At 48.9% G+C, this 15651-nt stretch overlaps 1 protein-coding gene across 4 annotated transcripts in view; it reads left to right on the forward strand.

Annotated features, from left to right (window-relative positions):
- Window positions 1-15651, forward strand: part of LOC107118210 (zinc finger protein 185-like) — a 38407-nt gene that overhangs the window by 11228 nt on the left and 11528 nt on the right. For 3 of the 4 annotated variants that reach the window (XM_015420502.1, XM_015420503.1, XM_015420504.1), the window contains 7 exons: window positions 1464-1559; window positions 2722-2808; window positions 3092-3190; window positions 5380-5481; window positions 6727-6810; window positions 11673-11933; window positions 15280-15375. In XM_015420502.1, the coding sequence (XP_015275988.1) occupies window positions 1464-1559; window positions 2722-2808; window positions 3092-3190; window positions 5380-5481; window positions 6727-6810; window positions 11673-11933; window positions 15280-15375 (825 nt within the window). The remainder of the gene's footprint in view (window positions 1-1463; window positions 1560-2721; window positions 2809-3091; window positions 3191-5379; window positions 5482-6726; window positions 6811-11672; window positions 11934-15279; window positions 15376-15651) is intronic. The other variant, XM_015420505.1, reaches the window with a different exon arrangement.

The raw sequence follows: 15651 nt of genomic DNA on the forward strand, positions 1-15651 counted from the left end.
CGGGGGGGGGGATCGCGGGGGATCGCAGTTCCCCCGGGTGAGGTACGGGGCGGGGCACATGACGAAGCCCCGCCCCCTGCTTCAGGCCGCCCCGCTTCCGGTTCTCATTCAGCCAGGAGGCAGGAGAAGAGGGAGGGTAAGTTGCTTCCTCCCTGCCTCTCCCCACCCCTGCCTGCCTGGGGCCAGGGAGGGCCTTCGGGGGGCTTCCTTGCACTCCCGCCGGCCTTGCAGGTCCACCGCCGGGCCCCTCACGGGACCGTTGGGGGCGGGGTGTGTGGCCTTATGACACACTTCCGGTGATGTCAGGGTGTGTGGCATATGCTAATGAGTTATGCTAATGAGTTCCCCTAGCTCTTTTTCTACGAAACGACCCCTGGCGCCAAGCATGGTTGCGCTGTGATAACATCATCTGGAAGTGACATCATCACACTGGGCACGTCATGCAGGGGACGCTCTAGTATTTGGCCAAAAACTCTGTGGTCACCATAGAGTGTTTAGTCAAATGCTAGAGCGTCCTCCGTGTGATGTGCCTGGCGTGATGACGTCACCTCTGGCTGACATTATCACATTGGGCACGTCGGGCACAAAGGGGCTCTTTGGGGTGGGGCTCTCCCCCGGCCAGCTGGGCAGCAGCGGATTGGGCCCCAGAAAGCGGGGGGAAACCCCTGCCCCCATGGCGGGAATGGCAACCCTATTCCTCAGTGGCTTTGCTCTGGAAAAGATACATTGCAGAGCAAAGAGGAGTAGCTACAGGATACATGTGTGGTTTGACTAGAAACACAACACAAGGGGAAGGGGTTAAGAACTCACTCGTCTTCTGTATATTACCCTGGCTTTTTTCCCTGTTGGGGGACCCCAAACAGCGTGCCACACTCTCCCTTCCTCCATTTTATCCTCACAACAGCCTTGAGAGTTATGTTAGTCTGAGAGACAGTGACTGCCCAAAGGTCAAGTGTCTTGATAAATGGGGCTTCGGACCTAAGTCTGCCAGTTCCTGGTCCTGCACTCCAACCACTGTGGCACGAGACCCTACTGAGCAGGTCTTCACTTTTAATCTGCCGTCTTCCCAAGGGCATTTTGTAAAACAAACATGCAGACAAAAACGTTAGGGACTGTGTGGCTGACATCTGAGTGTCTTGTGTCATGTGGCCCCTAGAGGTAACAGAGATCAGTTCACCTGGAGAAATGGCTGCTTTGGAGGGTGGACTCTATGGCACTGTGCCCTGCTGAAGTCTCCACCCACAAAACCTCCAGGTCTTTCACAACCCAGAGCTGACAATCCTACCAAGATACGAGGTGGTGTGTGCACCACTAGAAGTTTCACTGGCTGTTTCCGATTCATACAAGCTGATGCCAGAATCAGTTTTGTTAGTCTTGCTGTTGGACTTCTGTTTCATTTTATTTTATTTGTCTACAATAGACTAACATGGCCACCCCTCTGGAATTGTGTTCTTCCTTGTCAGATATGCTGCATATCAAGAAAAGGGGACCTGCTCCGAAGAAATAAAATATGGGAGCCTGAGTTCAAGAATCACAGAGGACCAGCCTGCCACAAGCCGGTAAGAACTACGTGCATGGCGGATGGATGGGGAAATGGTGGTGTCGCAGTTAAGAGTGGCAAACTCTAATCTGGAGAACCCGGTTTGATTACCCACTCCCAGGGGTCATTTCTTGCCGGAGCACGGCGGAGCTGCGCTCTGGCAGTAGAAAGCCTGGGGCGCCCCCCTGCCACCATCCCCCCCGCTGCCTCCCTGCCCTCCTCTCCTTTTCTCCAGCCAGCCCGCCGTGGCAGGCTGGCTGGAGAAGGGGAGAGGGGGCGGGCAGACATGCCCCCCTTCCCTCTGAGCCTTTCCGCTTTTGCAGAGAGACTCGGGGGAAGGGGGGATTTAAATGCCTGGGGGGGATTTAAATGCCTGCCCACTGTGGCGGGCTGGCTGGAGAAGGAAAGGGGAGGTGGGCAGACATGCCCCCCCTTCCTCCTGAGCCTCTCCGCTTTTGCAGAGAAACTCAGGGAAAGGGGGGGGGATTTAAATGCCTTTCTTTCCCTTCCGCAGATGGGGAAGGGAGAAAAAGGCATTCTAAACATACGTGGGCTCCTGCCCGATCAGGCAAGGAACCCAGGCATGCTTTCATGCCTGCCCTTTGTCAGGGGGTGTGGCACATGCAAATGAGTTATGCAAATGAGACCCTGCACCTCTTTTTCTGCGAAATGACCCCTGCCCACTCCTCCATCTGAAGCACGCCGGATGACCTTGGACCAGTTCTCTCAGAGCTCTCTCAGCCCCACCTATCTCACAGGGTGTCTGTTGTGGGGAGGGGAAGGGGAAGCGATTGTAAGCTGCTCTGAGACTCCTTAAGGTAGAGGAAGGTGGGGTATTGAAAACCAACTCTGATTCTCCTCCGTTTGTATCTCAGCTGGAGGGCTGGGGCAGGGGAGAGTGCTGCAGAGAGTGGAGTCAGAGGAGGGCAGAGAGGGTAGGCAGGGCAGTCCTGCTCCTCCTCTCAGTAGGTATACAAAACAAAAGCAAGGCAAGAGGAATGTCTGCACCTGGACCTCCTGCGAGTGTCCATCCTCAAAGCAGGAAAAATAATGATGGTCCTACAGGGGCTCCTGACTGAGCAGTCCACCTGGACGTTATAAGCCACGAGTTGAAGACCGCTGCGATACAGAACTGATCTGCATTGGTCATCTAAGACTAAGCTGTTTTCTGTCTCTGACAGGTCTCACTCTTTTGCTAGAGATACAGTGGAGGAGAGATACAGTGAGCCCACCACTGTCAGCAGTGACCAGGACACTGACCTGAAAAGGTACAGGAGAAGAGGGACATTGGCCTACTGGTGATGGGAGGGAGGGCTGCCAGTGGGGGTGGGGCAGTGAAGAAGGGCCACAAACAGTTTTATTGGTAACTAGCTGCAAAGCCCGTTGCAAAGTCAATGCAACGAGCTCTAGGAAGACCCTGGGGGGTGAAGACAGCCTGTGAGTGACAGATCTCGCAGTGTATTGATTCAGGACCGGAATAGCATTATATATTATGATAACAAGTTCAGGCCAGTCAGTCCTGAGACGTTCAATCGATCTCTTGTCCTACAGGTCTCCCTCTGGTTTGGAGGGGAAAACCGCACAACAAGAAGAAACATGTGAGAGCCCAAGTGAGACAGAATACAAAAAAGTGGAAGCTCACCTGGCAAAGTAAGAAAAGAATGGGGCACACTGCACACGTGGGTCTTAATAAAATGTGGGCGAGTCCCAATAAAAGTATTATGTGGATTTCATTCTTGGTTTCACACTGCATACAGCAGAGCTGTATAGTGCAGCCTAAGGTAGGAACCTGCCGCACGGCAGCTGAGCTCCCCACCTCGTGTTCTGATCCCTTCCCCCCCCCTCCAAAGTGGCAAGAGGTTTCCCAAGGGGAGGGATCAGAATGCCAACTATCAGCTGATAGTCAACATTCCGATCTCTCTCCCCTCCTCCAACTTCTCACCATGTCCCAGAGATGCAAGCATCTGGGATGCAATGGGGAAATTTCTCCCTTAGTACTTAGATGGGTGGGTGTAGCCATGTTGGTCTGAAGCAGCAGAACAAAGTTTGAATCCAGTGGCATTTTTAAGACCAACAAAGTTTTATTCAAAGGATAAGCTTTTGTGTGCAAAGCACACGTCTTCAGATACATTGTAATGGAAGTTGCCCATCCATGTCTATAGGTAGAGGGTGAGCAGCAGATTAGCATACAGCATAATAAAGTTGTTTGACAGATGCAAGGGCCAAACTGGAATAACAGGCTTAGTTTATATGGTCACCATTTGTTTGGGTTTAATCCCGGGGGGAAACACAGTGAAGGAAGTAAATATATCAAAATCAGAGATTGATGGGCAGATGTACCCTTCTTAACTGTGGAATGGTGAAAGTAATTTAGTACATGCAGTTGCAGGATGTGTCTCTGTTACATCCCAGGGAACAGAGAAATTCCTGGGGAGGGGGAAATCAGGACACTATCTCCATCCTGAGAAACGTATGGGAGCAGGCTGAAATCTTGCCTTTATAGAAACATTTTGGCTGGCCGTTTAGTGTTGCTAGAAACTCGAGGGTGTTTTCACATAAGGCTTATAGCAGACTTTGTTCATAGTGCTATAAATAAATAATATTTTGGCATTGAAAAATGGTTAAAAACATCCCACACACTATTACAGGTCTGGAATAGCTTGCCGATACACAATATGCCCCACCTTTTAATCCAGAGTTTCCATTTAAAACCATCTGTTAAAATGATACTTTAAATAAACCACACTTAGCAACAGAAACAATTGATACAGAGGGGAAAAAGGAAATCATTTAAGCCAACACAAACACTCATGCCAATCCCTTCTCCAAATAAACAACCACCATACAATACAGAAACAGTATCAGAGCCAAAGTGAATAAGGTCTGAATTCAGCAGCCAAAATAAACAAGATCCCCTGCGGAAAGCTGGTGGGAGGGAGTTCCACACTCGAGGAGTGATTGTGGAAAATGCCCAGCTCATAGTCGTCACTCTCCTCACCTCTGGGGCCTTTGCAGATGGTGTCTTAATTCACAGGTCAACTCATAGGGGAGCGAGCTGTTCTTTAAATTCTCCTGTTTCCGAAATACTTAGGACACTTTGAATTGTGTCCAGAAAGGGAAGAGCAATCAGTACGATTCTTTTACAGCTGATGAGAGATGATCCCGGTGATTAATGAAACACGGTGAGACTTGAACTGGGGCTAGCTTGCACTCTGAACCGCCGCAGGCTTGCTTCTTCTGCTTCTAAGGTCCCGTGTTATCTTTGCCATTGTCATCTATCACGGTTATTTATATAGTGCTTAGCATATCCAGTGCTGTCCTCCCCCCCCCCCCCCCCCACGACGCAGCCGACTTACAGCAACCCCGTAGGGTTTTCAAGGCAAGAGACGTCCAGAGCTGGTTTGCCATTGCCCGCCTCTGCACAATGACCCTGATAGTCCTTGGTGGTCTCCCATCTAAATGCTAACCAGAGCTGACCAATGTTCCCTCTAAGCAGTGGAGTCTTGTGAGCAAAAATTCCACTTTGTGAGCGACTGGCATCAAAGTTGTGAGCGAGCGACTTGGCTACTGCATAAATTAGGTTACTCTGGAGCCCTCCTTCATGAGCTAAGACAAAAAGGTGAGAGCCGGAGGCTAAAAACTGTGAGCTAGCTCACGCTAACTCAGCTTAGAGGGAACACTGGAGCTGACCCTGCTTAGCTTTCAAGATCTGACAGGACTGGGCTGGCCTGTGCTATCCAGGTGCTGTACAAAGATGAAACTACTAGTATAGTCCCTGCCTATGATCTTACAATCTCAACAAGCAAGATTTGCTTACATCATTCTCTTCCCTTTGGCAGATCAGGCTCGTTTTCTAGTGAAGGCAGTCTTAACACGGCTGGTACCCAAACTGAGCCCCGGGAAGCTGCCAAAAAGGAAGAGTCGGAGCTGGAGATGGTCAGGTGAGTGCTGGAATTTGAGAGAGCTCAGGGGGAGAGCACCTCCTTTGCATGTAGGAAGTCCCAAGTTCAGTCTTTAGCAGGGCTCTTTTTGGGCAGGAACGCACAGGAACGGAGTTCCGGCTGGCTTCCCAGTTGGCCACACCCAGCAGGAACTCATTAGCATAATAGGCCACACCCAACAGCAGACACTCATTAGGATTGGCTACATTAGGGGTGTGTGGCCTAACATGCAAAGGCGTTCCTGCTACTAAAAATCCCTGGGTTTTGACAACAAACAAGGTAAACAGAATAAGAAGCAAAAGGCGGGTGTGACTGGATGACCAGACTTCTGGTAACATGGGGTGTGTGGCCTAATATGCTAATGAGCTGTGCTGTCAGGTGTGTGGCCTAATATGCTAATGGGTTTCTGCTGTTGGGTGTGGCCTGTTATGCTAATGAGTTCCGGCTGGGCTTTTTCTACCAAAAAAGCCCTGGTCTTTAGCATTTCCAGTGAAATGAATCTAGCCGCTTAACTGCATGTTACGAAGCCCTTGTGTCCCCCACGTGTCCCTTCTGATTTACTCTGTGCTCTGGACTTAATTCCCAAGCACATGTGGGCCTGATTTTTATTGGATCCTCAGCATGCGGGGAGGTGGATCTAAGCTTCCCACTTGTGCCTTTGTCCTGACCAGCAATGACCACGAGGAATCACTGTTCGTCCCGGGGGAGAAACTTGTATGTAGGGCATCAATAGTTGCATGGATGATCTGATCTGGGTTGCCATCTATCCAACTGTCTATCCCTCCATCCTTAAGGTGCCCACATGCTGCCTTTCCACCCACACAGGTCCTGGGAATTGTAGATTTTAAGTAATCCCATGCTGAGGACAACAGTTAGAGGAACAGGAGGGTAGTCATGTTGGTCTGAAGCAACAGGAAAAAAGTTTTGAATCCAGTGGCAACTTGAAGACCAACAAAGTTTGATTCTGGGTGTAAGCTTTTGTGTGCACACTTCTGAAGAAGTGTGTTTGTGCACACGAAAACCTGTACTCAGAATAAAATGTTGCTGATCTTCAAGGTGCCACTGGACTCAAACTTTGTTCACTTATAGGAACAGAACAAAGTTGGAGTCTAGTGGCACCTTGAAGACCAACAAAGTTTTATTCAGAGTGTAGGCTTTCGTGTGCAAAGCACAGTTGAAACTGGCTTGAAACTGGTCTGCCTGCATCATGTAAATATGCTCCTTTCTCCTTCTCCTCTTCGACAGGTCCAACTCCCTCTCCACAGGAAGCAGTGCTGCCACTCCAGACAGCCACCAAGGAAACCACGGTTCCGACTTGGACACCGGCAGGTAACGAGTCCTAGCAGGTTGCAACATCTCGCAGTTGCCGTTTGTCTTTCTTGTAGCCAGACTTTCTCGCCGCAGCTAAGGCTGATGTTCGAGTGCACCTTTCTTTGTGCACGATAAGAGTGATTAGTGGGTTCGATTGGAGAGACCCAAGTGCAAATCCTTGCTCTGCCATGATGCTCACTGAGTTACTTTGCACCAGTCTCTCTCTCAGCCTGACCTACCTCTCAGGATTGTTGTGAGGCTAACCATGTGTGCCACTGCAAGATCCTAAAGTGAAGGGAAAGATACGAACGTGACAGATATGTAGCGCACTGTAAAGCTGCCTTTTCCCCCTCTGCACTTTGGGAGCTGCCTAACATGCAGCAATGAAGCAGAGGAGGCTTTCCCCGTCACTATTTCCATGTCAGAAAATCGATAATAAATAATGCTGAGATTCAGATTGCCCTTTGCATACAGTATCTCGTCTTCCGAACAGCCCTATAAGGTAGGTCAGTATTATGCTGAAGCTGAGAGACAGCAGTTGGCCTGTGTGGTATAAGGCAGCTGAGCCAGTGGGGTGTAGTGGATAGCGTTTTGGATTTGGAAGCATCTTGGGTTCAAATCCTGATTGAGCCATGAAGATCACTGGTTACATTCGGCTTTGTCATTCTCTGCCTCACAAAGTTATGTATAAGGGGGGGGGGAATAGGGTCATCCCTGAGTTTCTTGGAGGAAGGGCAAGATACAAACATGAGGAAAGGAGGGAGATACACCTATGGCAGGTGAGATCATTGGTCCATCAAGTTCTGTGCTGTGGACTCCCAAGGGGCAGCTCTTTGGGATCTCATACAGAAAAAGACTCTCAGTATCTCAGGAGCTGTGGTGGCTCAAGTGGTTAAGACGCTGAACTGCAGGCTGTGGAAGGTCGGTAGTTCAGCAGTTCGAAACCCGAGTGTGCCGTATGACAGAGTGAGCTCCCATCTCTAGTTCCAGCTCCTGCCAACCTGGCAGTTCGAAAGCAAGAAATTGCAAGTAGATAAATAAGTACCACTTTGGTGGGAAGGTAACAGCATTCCGTGTGCCTTGGTGGTTAGTCATGCCGGCCACATGACCACAGAAACGTCTTCGGACAGCGCTGGCTCTTCGGCTTTGAAACTGAGATGAGCACCGCAACCCTAGAGTCAGATTCGACTGGCTTTCGAGCAAGGGAACCTTTACCTTTACTTTATCTATTACCTGAGGGCCCAACTACACATTACACTGCTTGCAGGTCCTGTTAAGAAGTCATGTGCTGGCCATTCCATGTTGAAATTTAGATTCTCCGGTGGGGGGGCGGGCTGTTTTAGACTGGGACTAGCATGTACAGGGGGAGAGCGGCTTCAGAACCCCCCCCCCCCAGTTTCAAAGGCCTGAAACAACCCTCAGAGACCTGCTGTTTGCCTCACTGGGGAAACTTACAGGTATTGATGGGCTACAGATGTGCCAATGGGATACAAGCAAGCTTCCCCAACAGGTAAGGTGGCTGGCCTCTATGGGGTGACTGGAGCCCAATGCTCCCTCTAAGCTGTGGAGTCCTGTGAGCAAAAATTCTACTTTGTGAGCTACTTGGCATGAAAGTTGTGAGCGAGCAATTTGGCTACTGCATATATTAGTTTGCCTTGGAGCCCTCCTTCCTGAGCTAAGACAAAAATGTGTGAGCCGGAGGCTAAAAAACTGTGAGCTAGCTCACACCAACTCAGCTTAGAGGGAACACTGCTGGAGATCTCCTGGGATTACAGCTGATCTCCAGGCAAAAGAGATCAGTTCCCCTGGAGAGAATGGCTGCTTTGGGAAGTGGACCGTATGGCATCCTACATGGACGTTCCTTTCCTCCCCAAACCTCTCCTTCCTCCGTCTTCACCCCTAAATCCCCAGGGTTTCCCCAACCCAGAGCAGGCAATCCTGCCAACAGGGCAACTAGTGGCTTCCAAGGGCCATTTCAGGGCAGGAATATGGCCCAGGGGGGGGGGGAAGGCTTAAGCCCCCCTTTCCCCAAGAACCATAATCTCAGTTCAAACAGAGCCCCCGCACACCTGAACGTCTAAGTTTCAACAGGTAACTAGTGGGTCATGACTGCTTGAGTGGAGATGGGGCAGACCTTTAAACAACATAACTGGAGAGGCACAGTTTGGATCGGGGTCCTTAGTCCTGGCCCCAGGGCTTGTTTGTAGAAAAAGCCCAGCAGGAACAAAGCAGGCTATGCCCCTTTGTAAGCCACCCTGAGCCCGTTCACGGGGAGGGCGGGGTAAAAATTGTTTAAATAAATAAATAAATAAATTAGCATAATAGGCCACACCCAACAGCAGAAACTCATTAGCATATTAGGCCACACCCTGATAGCACAGTCCATTAGCATATTAGGCCACACCCCCATGTTACCAGAAGTGTGGTCATCCAGCCACACCCACCTTTTGCTTCTTATTCTATTTACTTTGTTTATTGTCAAAACCCAGGGCTTTTTTTGTAGCAGGAACTTCTTTGCATGTTCGGCCACACACCCCTAATGTAGCCAATCCTAATGAGTTTCTGCCATTGGGTGTGGCCTATTATGCTAATTAGTTCCTGCTGGGTGTGGCCAACATGGGAGCCAGACGGAACTCTGTTCCTGTGTGTTCCTGCCCAAAAATAGCCCTGCCTGGCTCCATTACCTGACTTGGCTATAAACCCAGTACAAACCATGAGAGGTCTCCCATGGGTTTTAAATGGGTAAATAGCCCCAGGAGAGGGACCATACGGGGCAAAGAGGGTAAATTCCATCCAGCTGGTGCCATCTGCCCAACCTTACTTGCCCTGCAAGTATTAGGGGTAGTCACAGCATAGGTCTGCCTCCCTCCCAAGGCAAACAGCAACTCTGCAGGGAAGCAACTGAGACTGGGAAATGGCCCGGGAGGAAGATGTCAAACCTCCCCTTGGCCTGTACCACAGAGCCAGTCCAAACCAGGATCCTCGGTCCCCTGGCTTCCGCTTTTGATAAAACAGAGGAAATCTCTTCACCGATGTCATGGCATCAAGCCTGGTTTTAAACTGCCTGCCAGGAGGGAAGTGACAGGCATTGTCCCCTTTCTGCCAGATCCACCCCAAGTCCTGAACAGTGAAATTCCAATGGCATCAGGCGTTAGGACCCGAGACCCACACGGTACACTCAACAGGAGCGTCCCAGAATAAAACCTCAGACCAGCAACGTCTTAGTTGCGCACAGTGCATCACTCAGGGACCCCCAGTCCCAAATGAGAGGAATCACAAGGCCGGGACTCCCATGCGTCTTCAACATCCCTGATTACGCTCCGTCTGCTCTCTCTAAAATGTCCAGTGCTGCGGAAACTTTGCAGCATGCCGTTGTACTACTTGTGGTTACAGTTAGGAAACTGTTCTAAATACTGATCCTAAATCTGATGTCACATAAATCTTACCACTTCTTATCCTTCCCCATTTTGACAAGAGGGGGGAAAACAATTGCCCTCCTTCTTTCGAGGTATTTGAAAATGGTGCATTATTAGTTTTTGCTTCTTCAGGCTCAGCATTTTGAGTTCTTCAGCCCTGTCCTATAATCTTGCATTCTGAACCACGGAGTTTTTGCCTTCTCGGCCATCTTTTAAAAAATGGCAGGCAAACCTGGATTTAGTATTACAACTGCCATCCTGTGAAACTCCAGAGTCTTAGACACGACGCAATCTCTCGGTGCATTGTTTTTCCATCACGTCAAACAGCCTTGCCGGTGTTTTTATCCTGGGACTCCCTATCACCTAAAAGACCCTTCTCAGCAATGTGACTGTCTTATTTTGGATTTAAACACTACTTTTTATTTGCCGCCCTCTGATTTTGAACTTTAAATCCTAACCTTCCTGCTCTTTAGGTTTGACTCCACTGTGTATCGTCCACTCCTTTTGCTAGAAAGTATAACCTGCATTTCAGCAGCTAACTTGTTAAAATTGTTCACTGTTTACCCTTCTCTGTTCTCCTGGGGACTCCATCTGTCTTTCACTGAGTTTGTCAAGAATGGAAGCTGTAGGCTCTGAGTTTTCCACAACTTGTTCCTTCAGTATCCATGGGTGTAAACTCAGACCCTGCTATCTGAATTCATTTCAAATATCCAGTTATTCTTGGAGTGGAGCCCTTATTTGTCGGAACTCTTTCGCTTCATGAAACGTGACTTGTGGGGTTTTATGGCATTTTTATTCCCACCAACTTCTGCCTTCCTTTATGCTCACGGACCCCCCAAACGCAGCTAAAGTCTGTCCAGCTACTGTTACAATTAGAACTGGGATGCAAGTTAGTTGCAACTGATTTGGTCTATTTAGCTTCATTAGGACTTAGCTGAATTGGGCCTGTTCTTAGTGGTGCCTTCTTGCTTCCTGCACTTCCCCCCCCCCCGTTTGGCTTTGGTTGAAAAGATCCTCCTTTATCCATCATGTATCTAATCTTAAACACATTTACTTGGATTCAGTCCCCAATGATTATTCTGCTTCCAAGTAAGTATGCTTGGGACTACAGTTTCGGTCTTTTTTGGCTCTTGTCTCTCCTTATCATTAAAATAGTTTGCAGTTCTGCAAACTATTTGGCCTTGTCTCTGGAAGCACAGACAGATGGGGGGTTCGTTTTCCATTCAGATGCTTTCCATCTGGAGAATTTTATCTCCTTCCCCTCTGCTGCTTATTAATACATGCGCATTCTTGCTGCACCACCTCCACAATTTGGACACTGGTGCTTTCGGTATTTTGACTCCTTCATCACAAGGGGAAAGGGGAACTCTCTCTGTTTATCAATTAACTATTCCAGTAATGAATTATGGCAAATACAACCCTTGGAGAAATCTTACAACAGTGACAATTTAGGGTTTCTTTTAGCCTTTTCAGAAGGGCTACTTTTGGCTCGACGGGGAACATTTATAGGATGGCAACCAATCTGGACAACCTAGCTTGCAATCGCAGTGTCTGGGAGAGTGGGCATACAACATCACCATACCTGAACCGCCAAACCAGCTACACCAGCAGGACAAGTTGTGGGATGCCATCATGTCTGAGCAGCCAGATGTACAACCCTAACATGTCGGAGATGAATCATAAGATGACGACATACATGAACAACCCAGCTTTCAGTAGTGGCAGGTAAAGAGGTTGGGATTGGTGCCCAAAAATATGTAGCGAGAAATCTTCAAAAGACACTAGAGGGAAAGGTGTATGGGACTTGGGTCTGAGAATTTCAGATCATGCATTGGGGGGGGGGGGAAGGGAAATTGGCCCCGTTAGGGGGGGGAGGGCCATCAGAAGTCAATTTTGACCCTGATGGCCGCAGTCATGACTTGACCAGAGTAACTGGTAACCCAGTAGTAGGTAGTAGTAGTAGATAAGAAATTTATTGTATGTAGCCTAAGGCCGTCACAATATCGGATTAAGAGCATAATGCTAAAAGTATTCAAGCAGAATTAAGATCGTTAAAATACGGGATACCAGATAAGAACAAATTAATGTTAGATTATAAAGATTAAGTACAGTTAGGTTTAGATGTTTATAATATTATTGTATACTAATATTTATAACTGGCTTGGCTAATTAGATTTACTATGGCTGAGCCTAACTGTATTTAATATAATCTAACATTAATTTATTCTTGTATTTTAATGCTGATCTTAATTCTGCCTGAATACTTTTATCATTATGCTCTTAATCCTATATTGGGATGGCCTTTGGCTGCATACTGTAAATTTCTTATCTACTACTACTACGGATAACCCAGTAGCAGAGGAAGGATACATTCATGGTGAAGGCTTTAGACTGGTAAACAGGGAAAAACTGGTCCGCTCTTCTAGAGTTGACGTTTCCATTGCCATGAATTAACCACTCCGCATGTAACCACTCCTGAATTAACCACTCCGCATGTAAAAAAAGGGTCTAAAGATGGGAGGTGCTACAGGAGAACAGATGTACATCCCGTCTCTGCAGAGGGAAGGCACAGAGCCTCCAGCTCATGAAATTTTAAAATGTCAACGTGGAATGGACCTTTGTCCTCTACAGGTGACATATTATGCACATGGAAATCATCTCACAGCTCTGTTTCCTACCTACCCCTGATTGCTGGCTCCTGAGCATGGAATCTACATGACTAAGGAAGTGTACGGGCATTGGCCGTGTCCCTCTGTGATCAGAAGCTTTTGGGGAAAAGCAGTGTTCCCAATCACAGGGGATGCGTTCCCTTCCTACACACATAGATTCCATGTTCACAAGCTGGCATTCATGGAAAGGCAGGTGGTAGGGCCAATATTCCCCCCCCCCCCGGACATCAATTTGACATGCATGATGTTGTTGTCGGTAGAGGGCTAGTCCAAGGAAGGGAGGGGGGACAGCTTTGTTGCAAGAGGACTGGTGAGCACTCTGGACAGGGGCAATGCAATGCACTCCCCCCCCCCCGGACTGAAATAAGATAAACTGCTTGAAATTGCTCCATAAAGGAGAGAGCAGCCTTGCTGTGGGGTTGCCAACTTCCAGGTGGGGTCTGGAGAACTCCCAAAATTACAGCTGATCGCTGGATGACAGAGATCATGGAGAAAATGGCAGCCGTGTGGTATTGTACCCCGCTGAGCTCCCTCCTCTCCCCAAACTCCACCCTCCCCAGGCTCCAGCCCCCAAATTTCCAGGAATTTCCCACGCCGTGGTTGGCCACCTTCCCTTGCTGGTGTTTATAGTTTTACAGAGGCTTGGAGTGTGTGGAGCTAAATAAGTTCCCTGAGTCTAGAAAACTACAGGAAGGAAGTGGTCGGTCTGTAAACTAAAAAGAAGGTGTGGACAGCTGAACAGTGATGCTGGATGAGGGCAAGCTTGCGGAATCTCCTTTCCCACACAGCACTCTCCCCATAGCACGGGAGGCGGTAACTGGGGAAGGGATCGCAGTGGCAAAAGACTGATGCTTGAGGTCTGGGAACCAGGCCGTTACCTGGAGGAGAAATGCCAGAACCACTTATGACCACCAGGCACCGACCACTCACACGTGTTGTGTGCCTGCAGGCGCCTGGCAAAGGCAGTGCTCTTCCAAAGAACTTTTGGGGTTCTTTGCCTGTTTCGATTTGCAACTGGTCGCTGCTGCTGGGCTGGCAATGATCTGTGGGGATTTTGCCGATGTTCTTAATTTCATCTGCTGCCATTTTGATTTGACGATGTTTTCATATAACACAGTGTATTGCTGCAGTGGGGTTTTCATTTGCTCCCCCTGGATAGAAATATTTGAGTAAATAAACGTGCTGCGCAAGGACCACTTTCCCTTGCAGTCGTGGCTCCCCTCTCTGATCCCAGCTGTGGTTTCCTTTTCTCCTGTCCTCACTTGCAGCTACGCTGAAGGGAGTGACGTGCTACTCTCTTGCACTCCTCTGTGTGGGAAGCAATGGTTCTGTCCCCCGCCTCAGCCTCCCGCAGGCCCATAGCTACTGTGGGGCATCTCGGGGCCTGGCCCCCTGACTTACCGGCAAGGCCCTCCGACTTCCGATCCAGCCCAGGCGCTCCCTTCGGGGTGTGTGCAGGAGGGTGTGTGTGGGTGCCCCCTGACTTATTTAAAGGCCCCCCGAATTTAAAAAAATCCTAGCTATGGGCCTGGCCTCCAGACTTCGTTGGAAAAGAGACTAGATAGCTAGACAGGCACACTGACCTTTCCTTCATAGGTTATGGGCCCAGCACTTTGAGCCTCACAGAGGCCAGTGTGCTTAAGAGGAACGCCCAAGAGTCCAGGCGCTGCTCTTGCCAGCATAAGGACACGGGGGATTCCCCCACCCCCGATCCTGTGAAGGGACCTATGAAGCGAACTCCTAGTTTGTGATGGGGGAGCAGATGAGGGTGTGGTCCTTCTCTTTGTGTTCTGCCTCCTCCGTCGCTGCCAGGTCCCCCTCCCAGTCCTTCTTCGAACATTTTAAATAGGGTCCCAGTAGACATGATAAAGATCACCGATCTCTGTCATTAGATAAATAGTGAGCAGGCACGGCAGCAATTTGGATTGGGGCACGTGTGAAGGGGAGAGGTGATGTGAAGCTTCAAGGCTTAATCAGTTTTGCTGGTCCAAACCGAGCCCCCCGCACTTCTGAACATTTAAAAGGGGGGGGAGTTATGACCTTCAAGTCTCCTTTGTCCCCCCCCTTTAAAATACTAGCATATGGGGAACTCAGTTTCAATTAGCAAAGCCAGACTGAGAGTTGCAGGGTTAAATCCCGTCTCCTCTTCCCTCATGGCCCACATCTGAATTTCAACTAGGTGCACACGCAATTGACCTTTTATAGACTGATTGAGATCTATCATTTTCATCATCCCGGAATGCAGTTCTTGAACGTGACATGTGCCTTTTGAAAACTCACTTTGAATATTTCAAAGATGTCCAGGTTTTTGTTTTTTTAAAACTATCATTTCATTTGCTGTCAAGTTTCTTGTTCTGCTCCTAACCCACTGATCTATTAATGTATCTGATTCTTCCTACTAGACCCTACTCCGGTTCTGCAGATAGCCTGCTTACCTACCCAATGAGAAGTCACAGAGTACCTTTCTACAAGGACATCTGTGATGCGGAGTCCAGGAGGTAAAGATGGGGTTGTGAACAGGATTGGATGGGGAGGCCATTTACCAATGTAGCGTAGTGAATGGAGTCTCAGACCAGGATCTGGGAGAGCGGAGTTCAGATCTCCACTGAGCCATGACACTTGCTGAGTGACAGGGCCAAGAATGCTATCGCAGCTTACCCTACCTCACAGGGCTGTTGTTAGAATAAAATGCAAAAGGAGAAGGGAGCCACGAAAACTACTCTAAGTCCCTTGGATGAAGGGTGAGATAAAAATGTAATTAATAACATGTCTCT

This window comes from Gekko japonicus, unplaced genomic scaffold (genome assembly GCF_001447785.1).
Source record: "Gekko japonicus isolate JY-2015 unplaced genomic scaffold, Gekko_japonicus_V1.1 scaffold507, whole genome shotgun sequence".
Taxonomy (NCBI): Eukaryota; Metazoa; Chordata; class Lepidosauria; order Squamata; family Gekkonidae; genus Gekko; species Gekko japonicus.